At 48.4% G+C, this 14,384-nt stretch overlaps 1 protein-coding gene across 2 annotated transcripts in view; it reads left to right on the top strand.

Annotated features, from left to right (window-relative positions):
• The window catches only part of LOC146345193 (sodium channel protein type 5 subunit alpha-like), a 301,192-nt gene that overhangs the window by 103,161 nt on the left and 183,647 nt on the right, over positions 1-14,384 (top strand). Inside the window, exons 11-12 of one of the 2 annotated variants that reach the window (XM_084859394.1) lie at positions 1,524-1,901; positions 4,786-4,788. In XM_084859394.1, the coding sequence (XP_084715520.1) occupies positions 1,524-1,901; positions 4,786-4,788 (381 nt within the window). The remainder of the gene's footprint in view (positions 1-1,523; positions 1,902-4,785; positions 4,789-14,384) is intronic. The other variant, XM_084859393.1, reaches the window with a different exon arrangement.

Below are 14,384 nucleotides of genomic sequence, written 5' to 3'. Positions count from 1 at the left end.
AGTGCGCCGCCGCCGTGGCATACGGCCCCAAATCTGCAGTGCCCAGCGGTTTCCTGTCAGGCAGGGTTCCCTGCACACAGGGTGTTTCACATGTGCCAAGTATGAAAAGCAGAATCCTTCCTGTACTCTTGTCCCAGGGCAGGAACAGTGTTGATCCTTTGATAAAGCTGGTCATTTTGCTTTATTCTTGTCTCAGCGTGTGGCTCTGTAGTGATGACAAGAAGACAGGTGGGCGACCTATAGGGCCTTATGTGCATCACATGTGGCTATGTCAGGGGTGGGAACATGGAGAGGCAAATGCTACACTCACAGAAATGCCATGGACAGTTCAAATCGCAGGATCTTGTTTCGGGAGTGGGCGGAGTAGGGATGTGCGAACCCAGCCCCATCCAGGATTGGCGGGCGCAGCGCCCACTGAAGCACTGGCCGTGCTCGATCTCCCACGAGTTCAGCGAGCCACCCGGAGTCACCCCCGTTTCCGTCTGCAAGCACCCTCCATTTTGCCAAGGTTTTTTTGTTTGTTTTACAAAAAAAGGGAACTTATTAAAAAATGTGCATATTTAAATATTCAGGCTGGGAAAGCTTGATCTATGCAATATTAGAGGCATAGTGCGGATGGGTCTGGGTGAGTGCAGGAGCATCTGGGAGGGCACGAGCAGAGGTGAGCAAGGCCAGGGGCTCAGTGGGCATGGTCCAGGGTGGAAGGCGGGGGGGACGGACTCCCAAATCCAGATGGGCATCCGCCCCATCCCTAGGAAGGAGCTTGTACTTCAGAATATTGGCCAATGGCTTAGAAAAGGCATACGGAACTCCTTTCAGCCCAAGAGCCAAATTCCATTTTGGAGAAACTGTTGGGGGCCTCATTCCGGTAGTGGGCGTGGCTGAAGGCAAAAGGGGGCAAGGCCAAAGGTAAAAGGGCTCAGGCCCAAAGTCCAAAAATAGCAGCACATTTTAGCTTAAAGCTCTTACCACCACCATTAACTCAGCCTGAGGAGAGGCATCTTTTAGAATGGTGGGGGGAAACTGCAGAAATGCTGGGAAACTACCAGTTGGGAGAAAGGGAATGGAGGCAGGGGAAAGGGGCGAGGCCTTCTGGGGACCCCTGGAGGGCTGGATTTGGCCCCTGGCTTAGAAGTAGGTTGAAAAGTAGTAGAAAAGAAATCCTAGTCTGAGCAACATCTTGATAAAATGCAGTTACTGTGGGGATCAACAACGGGAAGCCCCAGGGTCAAAAACCAGCCCCACGAGGACTAACAGGTGGACTCTCCGTTGCCAGTGCGGGGGCACGGAAAGTGTGCAGAAGAGTGGGGGCTGTTGCAGTGGGACTTGCTAGCAGTCTGCACTGAGGCCATGACCCATCGCTCTCTCGTAAAGCTAGATGATGACCAGAGATTGAATGATTCCAAAATATGGTAGTAGAAATAGACATCTTCCTAGCATTGAGTCAATGCCTTCTAAAATCCACTTCTTTCTCCCCCGCTTACCCCTGATATTCTTTTCCCACCCTCCTTGGGTCCTTCCAGACTCTCGGTTTCACTGCTGGCTCCATGGAGAACTCCGTGAAGCGCAGGGCCAGCCACGGCAGCGTCTTCAGCTTCCGGTTGCGAGGCAGGGATATTGGCTCAGAGGCGGATTTTGCCGATGACGACATCAGTACCGTCGGGGAAAGCGAGAGCCAGCGGGGCTCCCTGCTTGTGCCGAGGAACGGGAGGCGGCTCAGTGTGCAGAGCCAAGGAAGCCACAGCTCTCCAAACTACACACTCAATGGCAAGCGGAACAGCTCGGTGGATTGCAATGGGGTGGTCTCCCTGATTGGCGGCGGAGGGAGCCCGGATCCGACGACCCCGACGGACGTGCTGCTGCCACCAGCAATGACGGGGAAGACTGGAACAGGCGACACGGTGGGTCTGCTTTGATTTTGGCTTGGCCTGCAGAGTCTCTGGATCACTCACCAAGCCACACAGAGCCAGGTCACCTGTGACTGCCAGGAGCTTGGCAGGCAGATGGATGGAGACGGGCAGACAGGCCAGAGAAACAGGAAGTTTATAGAGCCCTTGATGCGGGGGGGGGGGCTTTTTGGAAGAGCAGGCCAAATGTTGGGGGCCTTGTGCCTGCAGTGGGTGGGTGGCTTAGCCAGTGGAGGCTGGTGGCTCCAGTTTCAGTGGGGCTGTGAATCTGTTCTGGGTTTTAGTCAGAATTAGTCAGAACTCTGAAGGAGCTATCCAAAGTGCTGAGCCTAATTGGAGGATAGGGCTCAGAACCTTGGATAGCTCCATTAGAGTTCCGGTTGGTCCTGACTAAAACCCAAAATGGAAGCACTGTCCCACCAAAATTGGAGCCACCAGCCTCTACTGTGATTAGCCTAATTGCAGGGGAGGAGGGCTGATTTTTCAAGGGTCACAGCACTGGGGTGGGGATGGTTAGCCCTCCCCTCCCCAGCCCCCCTCCAGTACCCCTCCTTGCAGCAATTAGGCTTTCTAAAAGACTTAATGTGGCATGAGCAGGAGAGCACGGAAAGTGTCTTATCTCTGATCCGTGATTGGAAATCAGGCAGGCAAGCTGGCAGGCTGATGGGGATCTCTCATGGGCCAGGCTAGGCCCATGGGTGGGAGTTTCCCCATCCCTGCTCTGGTGGATGCCATCCATGGCTGGTAGGCTGCATTAGGTTTGGTAGATCTCAAACTGTGTGTGAAGATGCGCTCCCAGGCAAAGCGTCGGCTGCAGTTTCTGGAGATTGGGACTGGGAATTCTGGTGGGATTGATGTTCTGTGTTCCAGGACTTCATCCCATCTTTCTGTTGCCTTGGACCTGGCTCCTGCCAAGGCTTATTTCTCTGGTTTTGATTCTGGGGATGCTGTTGGTACCTCTGCCACCCCTGCTTAGATGTTCAGTGCAAGTTTCCTGGTGCAACATGGTATCACACTTCATTCGCTGTGACTTCTTAGGGGATGAGAATAGCAGAAGGGAAATTACTGCTCTGTTATTATGGAAGACGAAATAAATATGAGATAAAAGGGAGTATGGAACTGGAACGTTTTCAGTGGTATTAGCGACCCGATTAGTTCAGTATGTGTGAGTCCCCATGAACCTGTCATATTTAGTCCCATGGAGATAATTCAATTAATGTGGAGAACAAAGTTCTAAAAAATCTTAAACCTGGCATATTTATGGCTTCATCCTGGAATGTTGTGTGAGAGGCAGAATTACTGCTCTGTTCTTCTGGAAGAAAAGCCCTTAGTGGGATACATAATTGCTTCCAAGTTCTAACGCAGGGCTGGTGTCAAAGGTAGGCATGATAAGGCACCTGCTCAGGGCCCACATCCTGTTCACCATGGCAACCTGCTTGTTCACCTGCCTCATGCTGTGAGGCACCAAACAAAGGTGGTGGGGAGGAGCAGGAGATGCCACGGCCTGCTTGCTCACTGGCTCTCTGCCTGGCAGCCCACGGGCTAAATCCCCTTTTGGAAAAGCTCCCCAAGGCCGCATTCGAGAGTGGGTGTGGCCAAAGGCTAAATGGTTGTGTTTCAACCTTTTAATTGGGGGGGGGGGACTGCACAGAAGCAGGAAAACCACGGGAAAGGGGATGGGGCCAGGGGAAGGGGAAGGGAGCATATTTGTTTGTTTGCTTGTTTGTTTATTTATTTAATTTGTATCCCACCCTATATCATTAGGATCCCAAATCCATTTAAACAGTGTGAAACAATAAATAATTTAAATAGCTAAAACATATTAAATCATTAAGCTAACCAATACCAACTTAAAATCTAAAACAATAAAACAGTTAAAACACTGTGCAAACTCAGGGAATCCAATTAGCCCTCAAAGGCTTTGATAAAAAGCCGTGTTCTAACGTGGCACTGAAATGAAACCAGTGTCTGCTGCGCCAATCGGGCCTGGAGGGCATTCCACAACCAGGGTGCCACAGCAGAGAAGGCCCTCTCCCACGTCCCATCATAGTGTATGTCTCGCACTGGTGGGACGCAGAGGAGGGCTCCTGCAACAGATCTCAGTCCTTGGGGACTGAGTATAGGGGGAGGCGCTCCCTCAGATATCGAGGTCCCAAGCTGCTTACGGCTTTAAGTGTCATCAACAGCACCTTGAATTCTGGCCAGAAGCGTATCGGCAGCCAATGCAATTCCTTTAAGGCTGGTGCTATGTGATCTTTGGACGTGGCCCCTGGGGAGCTCTGGAGGGCTGGATTTGGCCCCCACACCTAGGATGCTGCACCCTTGGGCTAGAGGCTGGTTGCAGGAGGTCTTGGTTCAAGCCCACCTCCCCGTGTGCCTTACACCCCACTTGAGAAGTGCGCTGATCCTGAGCTGCGTTGTGTTAATTTGTTTATTCATGAGTGCATTCTCTAAACCACATTTGAAGAACACCCGACGGAGGTGACAGTTCTTCCGTTTGCTCATTTCCTGCCATTGCTCCTCAAAGCGAGAGCGGTGCTCTCGTCTCCCACTTCAGTCGGCGGGGGATGAGAACGCTCAGCCCAAGCAAAGAGGCGTCTTGGTTGAAATCCCATGGGAACTGGTGGGGATCTTCCCATAGCTCTTGGGGTCGGCCCTATCCATTTCAGCCCCTGAAACCACTGCGAGGGCTTCTCCTGTGACGCCGCCTCCCGGCTTTTGCTTTTTTAACAAATCGTTGAAAATTCACTGGAGTGGGCAGCTGGCGGAAAACACTCTTGGCACCTCTGTGGTCGTCTAGGAAATCTCACCAAGGTGCTATAGCAACAGATGCTCACTTTGGTGATGCGGAGGGAGGGATGCTCTTGTTTCTGTGAAGCAGGTTTGGAATCTCATCTAGTGAGGCCATGTGGAACAAAGTACAAGCTAATTGGCTGCAAGCCTGCAGCCTTGTGGATTCACCCCTTTTGGAAAGATGCAACCCAGCCTACTTAGCTGTGGCGCATAGTCAGACATGAATGGTGTTTGGTGGCTGCAGCTGGTGTTTTATTAAAGCCTGTCAAAGGTAGGCATGGTCAGGCACCTGCCGAGGGCCCACGCCTTAGCAGGCCCTTGGAGTTGCTCCTCCTCTACGCCATCGCAACCTGCTTGTTCACCTGCCTCATGCTGTGGCCTAAACAATGATGGGGGGGGGGGAAGCAGGAGATGCCAGTGCCTACCCACTGGCTCCCTGCCTGTCAAAAACGCAAGTGGCAGGAAAGATGAGGAGCAACAGCTGCTGGTGACAATTAGGGAGGTCAGAGATCCGCCATGGAACCAAATGCGTTCAGATTCTGATGAATCTGAAGCACGGATTCTGCAGCAGCCTGGCTTTTCCCTTGCGGGGCAGATTCCGTGAACTTGCAGACCATTTTTCTAACCTTCAGGAATTTTGCAGAAATTTCATTATAGAAAAATAGGCAATTTTTAAAAAAAAAGCTGGCCCAAAGTGCACATTTCCCCCCATAGGCTAAAGCATGAAAATGTGCACCCTGGGGGAATTTGCGCATTTTATGGAAATTTGCGCATCATTGTGCACAAATTGTGCGATGGCCTTGTAGGCCCCTTGCAACCCTACTATTCTATGATTCTATGATTGTATTCGCAAATTTGGGCAAAAATTGGAAATTCTTAAAAATCCGATTCTGTAGACAGGCGGATGATGGAACGAAAGGCACCTGGCAACCCACAAAACACAGACGGAATGGATTTTACACGCTCTGTACATCCCTAACAACAACGGTGATGAGAAGGTAGACTCACCGTTGAGGGTGTCTTGGCCAAGGGCCCAACAAAACATGGAGCCAGCATTGGGATGCCTGCAGAGGATATATCTATACCGCATATGCATCAGTTTTATAGCAGTTGAACCAACAGAGCTTCCTCTAAAGCAGCGGTGGGGAATTTGTGCCCCTCCAGATGTTTTGGCCTACAGCTCCCATGATTCTTCACCATTGGCTATGCTGGCTACAGCTGATGGAAAATGTAGGCCACAAGCTCTCACTCCTCCTCTAAAGAATCTTGGAAATTGGAGTCTGGTGAGGGTGCTGAGAATTCTCCCCTGGGGATGCCAATTTCCCCACCACCACCACCCTCCGGCTGAACAAAACCGGAAATGTTTTCGGGATATAAATGTAATAAAGCGGGATATAAATGTAATAAATAAATAAATAAATTATTTTTGAGTCTGCAAGTGGCTAGAACAAGCTCTGTTTCTTGGTGGAAGTGTCCTACTGCAAGGAAGGTAGATACAAACTGAAATATTGGAAAGTTGCATGAGAGTGTAAGACAGCCTCCCTCAACTTGGTGCCCTCCAAATGTTTTGGACTTCAGCTCCCATCAGCTGCAGCAAGCATGGCCAATGGTCAGGAATGCTGGGACTTGTAGTCCAAATAGCTAAAGGTACGATGACATTTCATCACATAGAATCATAGAATAGTAGGGTTGGAAGGGGCCTACAGGACTGTTGAGTCCAACCCCCTGCTCAATGAAGGAATCCAAGTCAGAGCATCCCTGACAGATGGCTGTCCAGCCATGTTTCTATTGCACAGATTATGGGAGTAAGTAGAGGGGACTCAGGATGGGTTGCAGTATTCAGTGGCAGCCCTGTGCACTCTAAGTAGGCGTGGAGAAATAGGTGCAGAAAAGGGCAACCAAAATTATCAAGGGGCTCAAGCAACTCCCTCCCTATAACGAAAGGATACAACGTCTGGGACTATTTAGCAAAGAAAAATGGTTAGTGAGGGGGAAAATGATAGAGGTGTACAAAATTATACATGGTGTGGAGAAAGTGGACCCAAAGCCATCATCCCATGAAGCTGATTGATGGGAGATTCAGGACAGATAAAAGGAAGGACTTCTTCACACAACGCATAGTTAAGTGAATTCACTTCCACAACATGTGATGATGGCTCGGGATGGGTGCCCCCGCTCATCCAAGTTCTGCGAGTGCCCACCCAGACACTGCCCACGCTTGCATGCACCCGGTCCCATGCTCGAGCTCCCCGCTGCTCGCTGAGCCACCCGCACTCACCCAGGCAGCCTTGTCGAGTTCCACGATCGCCATTTTTTGAAAAATGAAATGGCGATCGCAAAAATGCACATATTTGCATATACGCAAAATCGGACCGTGAATAGCCCATATAGGCAAGATTACAGGTGTTTCCTTGCCTGTAATCATGCATCTATGGGCTATTCACAGCCCCATTTTGCATATATGCGAATGCAAATATGCACTTCTTCATGATTGCCATTTTTTTTCTGAAAAATGGCAATAGCAGAGCTCGATGCCACTAACCAGGTGGCTCAGTGAGTGCAGACAGGGGGTAAGCAGGGGCAAGGGATTGGCTTGGGGGCGTGGATGGGGGGGTTCTGCTGGATTCCCAGATGGAATCGGGTGCCCGCACCATCCCTACCGATGGCCACCATATTGGATGGCTTTAGAAGGGAGTTAGACAAATTCCTGGAGAAGCCTATCAATTGGTACTAGTTCTGATGGCTATATGCTACCTCCAGTATCAGAGGCAGTATGCCTCTGCACACCAGCTGTTGGGGAACATGGGCGGGAGGCTGCCGTTGCAATAATGTCCTGCGTTTGGTTTCCCGTGGTCACCTGGTTGGCCATTCTGTGAACAGAATGCTGGATTAGATGGACCCTTGGTCTGATCCAGCACAAGACTTCTTGTATTCTTATGAGCGTGTGATACTTGTGTTGTGTTTCCATTCCATCCATCTTTGCCATTGAAGACTTTATTTGTTTCATTATTTATTGATTGCAATCCCATATGTTTTGATACTTAGATTCATTTCACTCTTGTGTTTCTCCCCCAAACACCCACATCTTCCTTTTACTGTTTTATCTCGCAGTTCCTTACAGTAGCAGCAGCAAAGCTGATATCAACAGCTTCTCCTGGCAGCTTCAGTTTTGTTTTCCTAGAACAGCCTGGACATTGCATTCAGCATGACTGGATGTCCCAATCCGGCCCTCCAAAGTTCCCTAAACGGCCCAAGCCCCTTTCCCCTGATCCCCAAGCCCCTTTCCCCTGGTTTCCTGGCTTTTGTGCAGTTTTTTACCCCATTCTAAAAGGTAGAAACTATTATTGTTGTTGTTGTTGTTATTTACATTTCTATATTGCCCTGTAGCCAAAGCTCTCTGGGCAGTTTACAGAAGTTAAAACATTAAATACAATATACAAAGTTTAAAAGGCATTTACACAAAAGCACACAGACAATATACACAAACAACCTATAACTAAAAACAAATTTGAACTGTCAGTCATAACTGAAGACACATCCAGGACAAAGTAAAACTCATCATGTGCTGCCCAGTGCCTGGGAAAAGAGATAGGTCTTAACCTGGTGCTTAAAAGATAATAATGGTGGCACTGGGCAGACTTCATCGGGAGCTTGTTCCACAGATGGGGGGCCACCACTGTGAAGGCCCTCTCCCTCGTTGCCGCCTTCCGAGGTTCCCTTGGAGGAGGCACCTGGAGGAGGACCTTAGACGCTGAATGTAGCATACGGGTAGGTTCATTTTGGGAGAGGCATGCCATTAGGTATTGCTATTGCGGTCCTGAGCCATGTAGGGCTTTATAAGTTAAAACCAGCACCTTGAATTGAGCTCGGAAGCATATAGGCAGCCAGTGCAAGCAGGCCAGAGTCAGTCTTACATGTTTGGACCTTCTAGTCCCAGCTATCAATCTGGCCGCTGCCTCTCCGAAGCCTTAATTACTGGGAGCTTTAACCTAAACAATCCTGTTATTTTTAGTGTTTGGGACCTGCCTCCTTTGCCTTTGGCCGCTCCCCACCACTAGAATGCAGCCCCCATCAACAGCTTCTCTGACACTGAATTCTGTCCTTGAGCTGAAAGAAGTTCAACATCCCTATTCTGGGGCATTTATGGGGGTGCGGGGTGGAATGGTGGTTGTCATAAAAATGGCAGTAGCAGGGTTTTTTTTATTCAAATGCCCTGAAACAAGGCAACATCCAGGGCAATCTATGAACATAGAAGGTAACAGACACACGCCCTGACCCATGAATGATGAATGAGTACAAATGAGAACTGAAAATCGCCCCCATTCATTATTCATTGCATTAGTTTCAGAAGAAATGAATAATGGACCAAATGGACCCCATTTGGTTCAGTTTTTCATTTGTCCCCAAAACAAATGTATTTATTATTCATTTATTTAAAGTAGAAAGTATTTTAAGCCACTTTTTAGGGCACTGCCCTCCCAAAGCAATACAGAGATGATCTGGGAGACAAAATACGCATCGCAGGTGATCACAACCAAACGAATGCCAAGAAATTACTTACGAAGCTGTTCCGATGAGATGTGGAATCAAATCAAAGACAGTCTTGAAGAGGCAGGTCTTCAAGGTCCACCTAAGAGCCAGAGTTGAAGAGGCAAAGCACAGGAGGGATTTGGGGCCACTGCTGAGAAGGCTCTGTCCCTAGGGTACACTAGCCTTACTGATATTAATGGCGGACACTTAAAAATGTCGCCTCTGGGGCAGATTTTAGCCTAAGGTCAGAACTGAATGGGTGAAGGCAGTCCTTCAGATAACCTGGTCCCAAGCTGTTAAGGGCTTAAAGTTTAAATCAGCGCTAGAAATGGGGCTCAGAATCATACAGCTAGCCAGTGCAGCTGCTGCAGTATAGGAGTTACATGGGCAGAGTTTCTGGGCCCTGCCATTATCCAGGAATCTGCATTTTGCACCAGATGAGGCTTCTGGTCCCTCTTTAGAGGAAGCCCTATGTAAAGTGCATCGCAGTCGCCTATTTAGGAGGTAACCAGAGCATGTACATCCCTAATGTCTAATTCCCTTCTGGGTTTTCATTCATGAAAGTCACAGCTCTGATCTAATGACATCTGTAACATCTTCCTTGAAATCTTCTTCTGGATTCAGAACTTTGTTGTTTTTTTAATAAAAGCCGTTATTTTCCCCACCCTGTGAAATTTGTTAAAATGGACTGACAGTATCTGGTTTTTAATTCAAATGCAAAAAATCAGCCAGGGGACCCTTTTTGACATTATCCTGGAGCGCTCTGTGGTAGACTGGTCCTTTTTTCTCTATTTGTTGATAGAGTTTGAATGGTAGATCTTCACAGTTCCTCTCCGAATGGGCATACATTTAGGTGGCACTGTGCCCAAGCTGTTCAGCCTGTTTATTGTGGAGATCAGTTCCGAGCCATTGTGGAGTTAAAGGGTCAGTGATCCGCAGTTATATCAGGGGTTATCGCCTCCTCTGTCAGAAACAGGTTTTGTGAAAACCAAAACCTGTCTGCCACATCTCTGTTTCTGCCATCGTCACACTTATTGGTGTCTATGTGTCATTTGAAAACATTAGCGGACATCGAGGCTGGAACACATAGATCTCAGGCATGCCAAAAGGGACAGATGCAAATGTTCAGCATGTACTGCAGGAAAGTCTATCACAACCGTACATGGAACAAAAGCACTGTAACTTTAGCTAACTCGCACCCTTCCCTAATGGCTTCCAGGGGGCAGCCATGTTAGTCTCCTGTAGCAAAAAGGACAAAGAGTGTTGTGGCACCTTGAAGATGGACGGTTTTGTTATGACAGAGGTGTTTTGTGGTCTGGTGCACCTTTCGTCAGATGCAGCATGGATTACCTTTTGCAGCCTCCCCTGGTGCCCTGCAGATGTGTTGGACTGCAATTCCCATAATTCTGCAACTCCCAGAGCAGATGTGTTATCTGCAACAGATGTGTTGCAGTCCAACACATTTGGAAGAAGCCAGGTTGGGAAAGCCTGGTCTAATGGAAATTCCCTCATAGTGTCAGTTTGCGGCTTTGCTTTGCTTGAGGCATCTCTTGACTGGTTCATATGCTCTCTGTTTATAGATTTGGATTGGGTAGTCTTCTGTGGGAAGAAGGCCTTGCCTTTGGGCAGGAAATTGAACCTTTAACCTTTCCTGCTCTGCAGTTGGACAAGCTGTCTATAAAGCACTGGGGTGTGTATGTGTGTGTGTGTGTGTGGGGGGGGATACATCTCAAACTGGGGCTATCAACAGCCAGACTCCAGGGCCTCACTTCCTGGGCCACCAGCTCTCTGTGACAACCACAGGCTTGACAGACTGAGCTCTGTGCTTCAAGGGTGCAAGTGAGGCTGCAGGCCTGGCCCTGTCATCTGACTCTTAGGGATGTATGAGGATTTCACTTTTGCTCACAAACACATGAGCACATCCCATTCGAAGCTCAGAACGGGGGCACGTGTCGGCCAAAAATATCCGTAAATTGTCGAACATGTGCTCATGTTTGTCTCATTTCTTAATTTGCACAAATTTCCTCCACGGGCTGAATCGGCCCTTGCTTTAGTCCATGCAGGAAACTTGCGCAGGTTTGGGGAAACTTGCGCAAATCTCCCATTCGGTTGCTGCTCAGTTTGCGCAAGTTTCCCATCTGCACAGAGTGAGCAGCAATCGCAAACAGGGGTCAGGCACGAGTCGAGCAGTGGGAGGACGCTTGGAGAGTGCTGGCGATCCCGCGCATCGCTCGTTTGCCCATCCCTAGGCACTCTGTCAGCTGACTCCACAGACCACTCCCTGCTCTCCAGGCACTTAATGCCCTCATCCAGGGAGAGGCAACCTTGTACCCTCCATACATTTTGGCTACAACCATCATCGCTGATCATTGGCCATGCTGGTTTGGGGCTGATGAAGGTTATAGCCCAAAACGCCCGGAGGCCACCAAGTTGCCTGCCCTGGCCCCTGAACGTGCTCCTTAGTGTGAGCAAAATGTCTCACTGGAGAAGACCTCACCTGGCTAAGCCCCTTGTCCTGTACTGCTGCCTCTTGGAACCTGACCCTGCCTGCCTTAGACTACACCAGCCTTTCCCAACCTGGTGCCTTCCAGATGTTTTGGACTACAACTCCCAGCATTCCTGGCTATTGGCTTGAGGACTGAGATTTGATAAGATCATTAACATTTCTCAATAGCATTTCCTGCTTGCTTCCCAGGAAACCCACAGAAAATATCAATACAGGCTTGTTCGTCCAGCTGTGATATGTGTATCATCTTACACCTCTCACCAGCACTGGATGTCCTGCTGGGCTGATGTGGAAACTCTCCACCCTGTGGGCAAAATAAATCCTGTAGGCTTGCCACTGAATATTGCCCTAAAACAAACAAACAACAACAACAACAAAAAGGCAAATGCAGCGAGAGAAGCTTCAGAATAACTTCAAGCCAAATGAGAATATTTTCAATAAGGCCAACACCATTGGTCAAGGAGTTCCTCATATCCCTAGCTGAAAAGTCAGCTTTGCAGAGAGACCTCCCAAGTGAGGCCAAATCAGGATGCTATATGCTGCACTTTCAAGGCTAATAGTTCATGGTGCAAGCAGAGTCTCCTTAAATGTCTGTGCTTGCATTGGACGAGATCAGTCATTTACATTGTGGCCTGCTTAAACCCTTTTGCATGATTCCAAATGTCCTCGGTGTACATGGTAAATTCAAACTTCATTAGTGTTGGGCAAGCTGTCCCCAGCTCAGCTCATAATGAGTTTGATTGTTTTTGAGTATTTCCAGAGAACTCTCGGAGAATATGTGGGCATTCTTGAAGAAACCTGAACCCCTGTCTTCCCTGCCAGTCCCCTGCATAGTAATGGGGACAGCGGGGGGGGGGGGGCACTGGAGTCAGGAGAGGCATTGCTGGCCTTATCCTTAAGCTTCAGCGCTACTGCTCATATTTTGCCAGGGTGCATGGAAATTGTGGTTTCCCATGCCTCCCAACTCAGTGAATTGAGCTGGGAATTGTGCCATGTGCCCTAGTAGCAAATTATGTTCCTTGAACATTCTCAGGAATATCCAAGCCTTTAGAATAAAGGCTTCAAATCCTCTCCTGACTCTTGCCAACTTTCTCCCCCCCCCCCAGCAAGTTTGCATAGGGAAGGTTTGCCAGTCACATTATGAGCTGTGCCTGAACTTCAGAGGCTAATAATGAGGCTGGAGTTTCTGAACTCTCCCATTTCTGACAATTGGCCACCCTCTCTAAGCTGCGCCTGTGCCAAAGTAGCTTTCAGAGTCCAGCCTATCTTCCTACTGTAGTAGTTTCAGACTGCAAGCTCTCAAAAGACAGATGCATTTGATAGTGCTATAGATCTTCATTTGCGTGCAAATTGTAGAACAATATATTTGTCTCCATGGGATTAAGACAATTCAAGTGGGAAACATTTCCAATCAACCCAGACTGAGAGAGAAATATATGTGGTCTACCAGCACCGCTCCTGGGTGTACTATTTCTCTCTCTCTCTTCCTACCCCCTCCACATCTTGATGCTTTTCCTGCCTGGATTTTTAGGGTCAACCTGTGGATGCTAGTGGATGAAGGGCTGTATCTTTGGACACACCTTACTAAGTGGAGGGGCAACAGAACTGTCCCTTCAGATCCACTGGCCTGGTTAAATTTCTAGGCCATGTTTTCCTCCCTTCTTTGGATGTCTGTCCCATCCTATTCCCACCCTATTCCCACCCGGGTTATGGTCTGCTAAGCACAATTCAAAGTGCTTTAAAAGCTCTATACAGCTTGGGAAGGGTGGCCAGGTGTTCTTCTTTACTGAGGACACACCTTTATTTGAAGAGCTGTCAGAGGAGAGTTCTCAGTTTGAAGGTGTCCTCTATTTGAAGGGCGGTCCAGTCCAACCCTGGTATAAGGAATCATAAGAAGGTAGAACAGGGGCCTTGAACTCCCCATCAACACTTTGCACCTGCAGAGTGGGCTGAGTGGGCACACCGCATCACTTGGTCAGTGTTCCCCACTATAGTGAGATGTACTGTAATTTTATTTATAGTTATTATTTCTATATTTGCATCTATACATATCCATTAGCAAATGCAAATGTCATGCAAATTGGTGTCCTCTTCTGTTCTCCATTTGGCAATGTGTAAGTGGCCACCCTAGTTTAGGACCCAAGTACCTGAAGGAATGCCTGTCCCCATACCAACCTCTCCATGTAATAAAGTCATCTTTGGAGGGTCTTCTTTAGGTCCCCCACCATCTGAGGTGGTCACCAAAGAGAGGCCCTTCTCAGTGGTGGTGCCCGATTTGTGGAATTCCCTCAACGGGTCAGCGTGGCTGGAGCCAAAATTGTTACCCTTTTTGCATCAAGCAAAGATGTTTCTATTCTTCCAGGCTTTTACATATATTTTAATGTATCTCCCCCCAGTCCTTTGAACATGCCACTGCATTTTATTTGTATACTTGATCTTGTTTTTGTAAGTCATCCTGGAAAATCTGCTGAAGGGCAATATAAAAAATCCTTTAAATAAATAAACATATTTATTTATTTATCATTTAATGCATCTTAGCTGCTGAGAGTCGTCCCTACAGTCTTATTCTGGTATTCTGAGGGCTTACATCAAGTTACCTATATGTTTACAAACTTATATCACAGCCTTTCCCAACCTGGTGCCCCCCA

The sequence above is a fragment of the Heloderma suspectum genome, chromosome 5 (assembly GCF_057233095.1).
Source record: "Heloderma suspectum isolate Gila_16-S chromosome 5, 16-S_ref, whole genome shotgun sequence".
NCBI lineage: Eukaryota > Metazoa > Chordata > Lepidosauria > Squamata > Helodermatidae > Heloderma > Heloderma suspectum.
The sequence above is the reverse complement of the archived record's forward strand: the minus strand, read 5'-3'. Positions and strand labels throughout refer to the sequence as shown.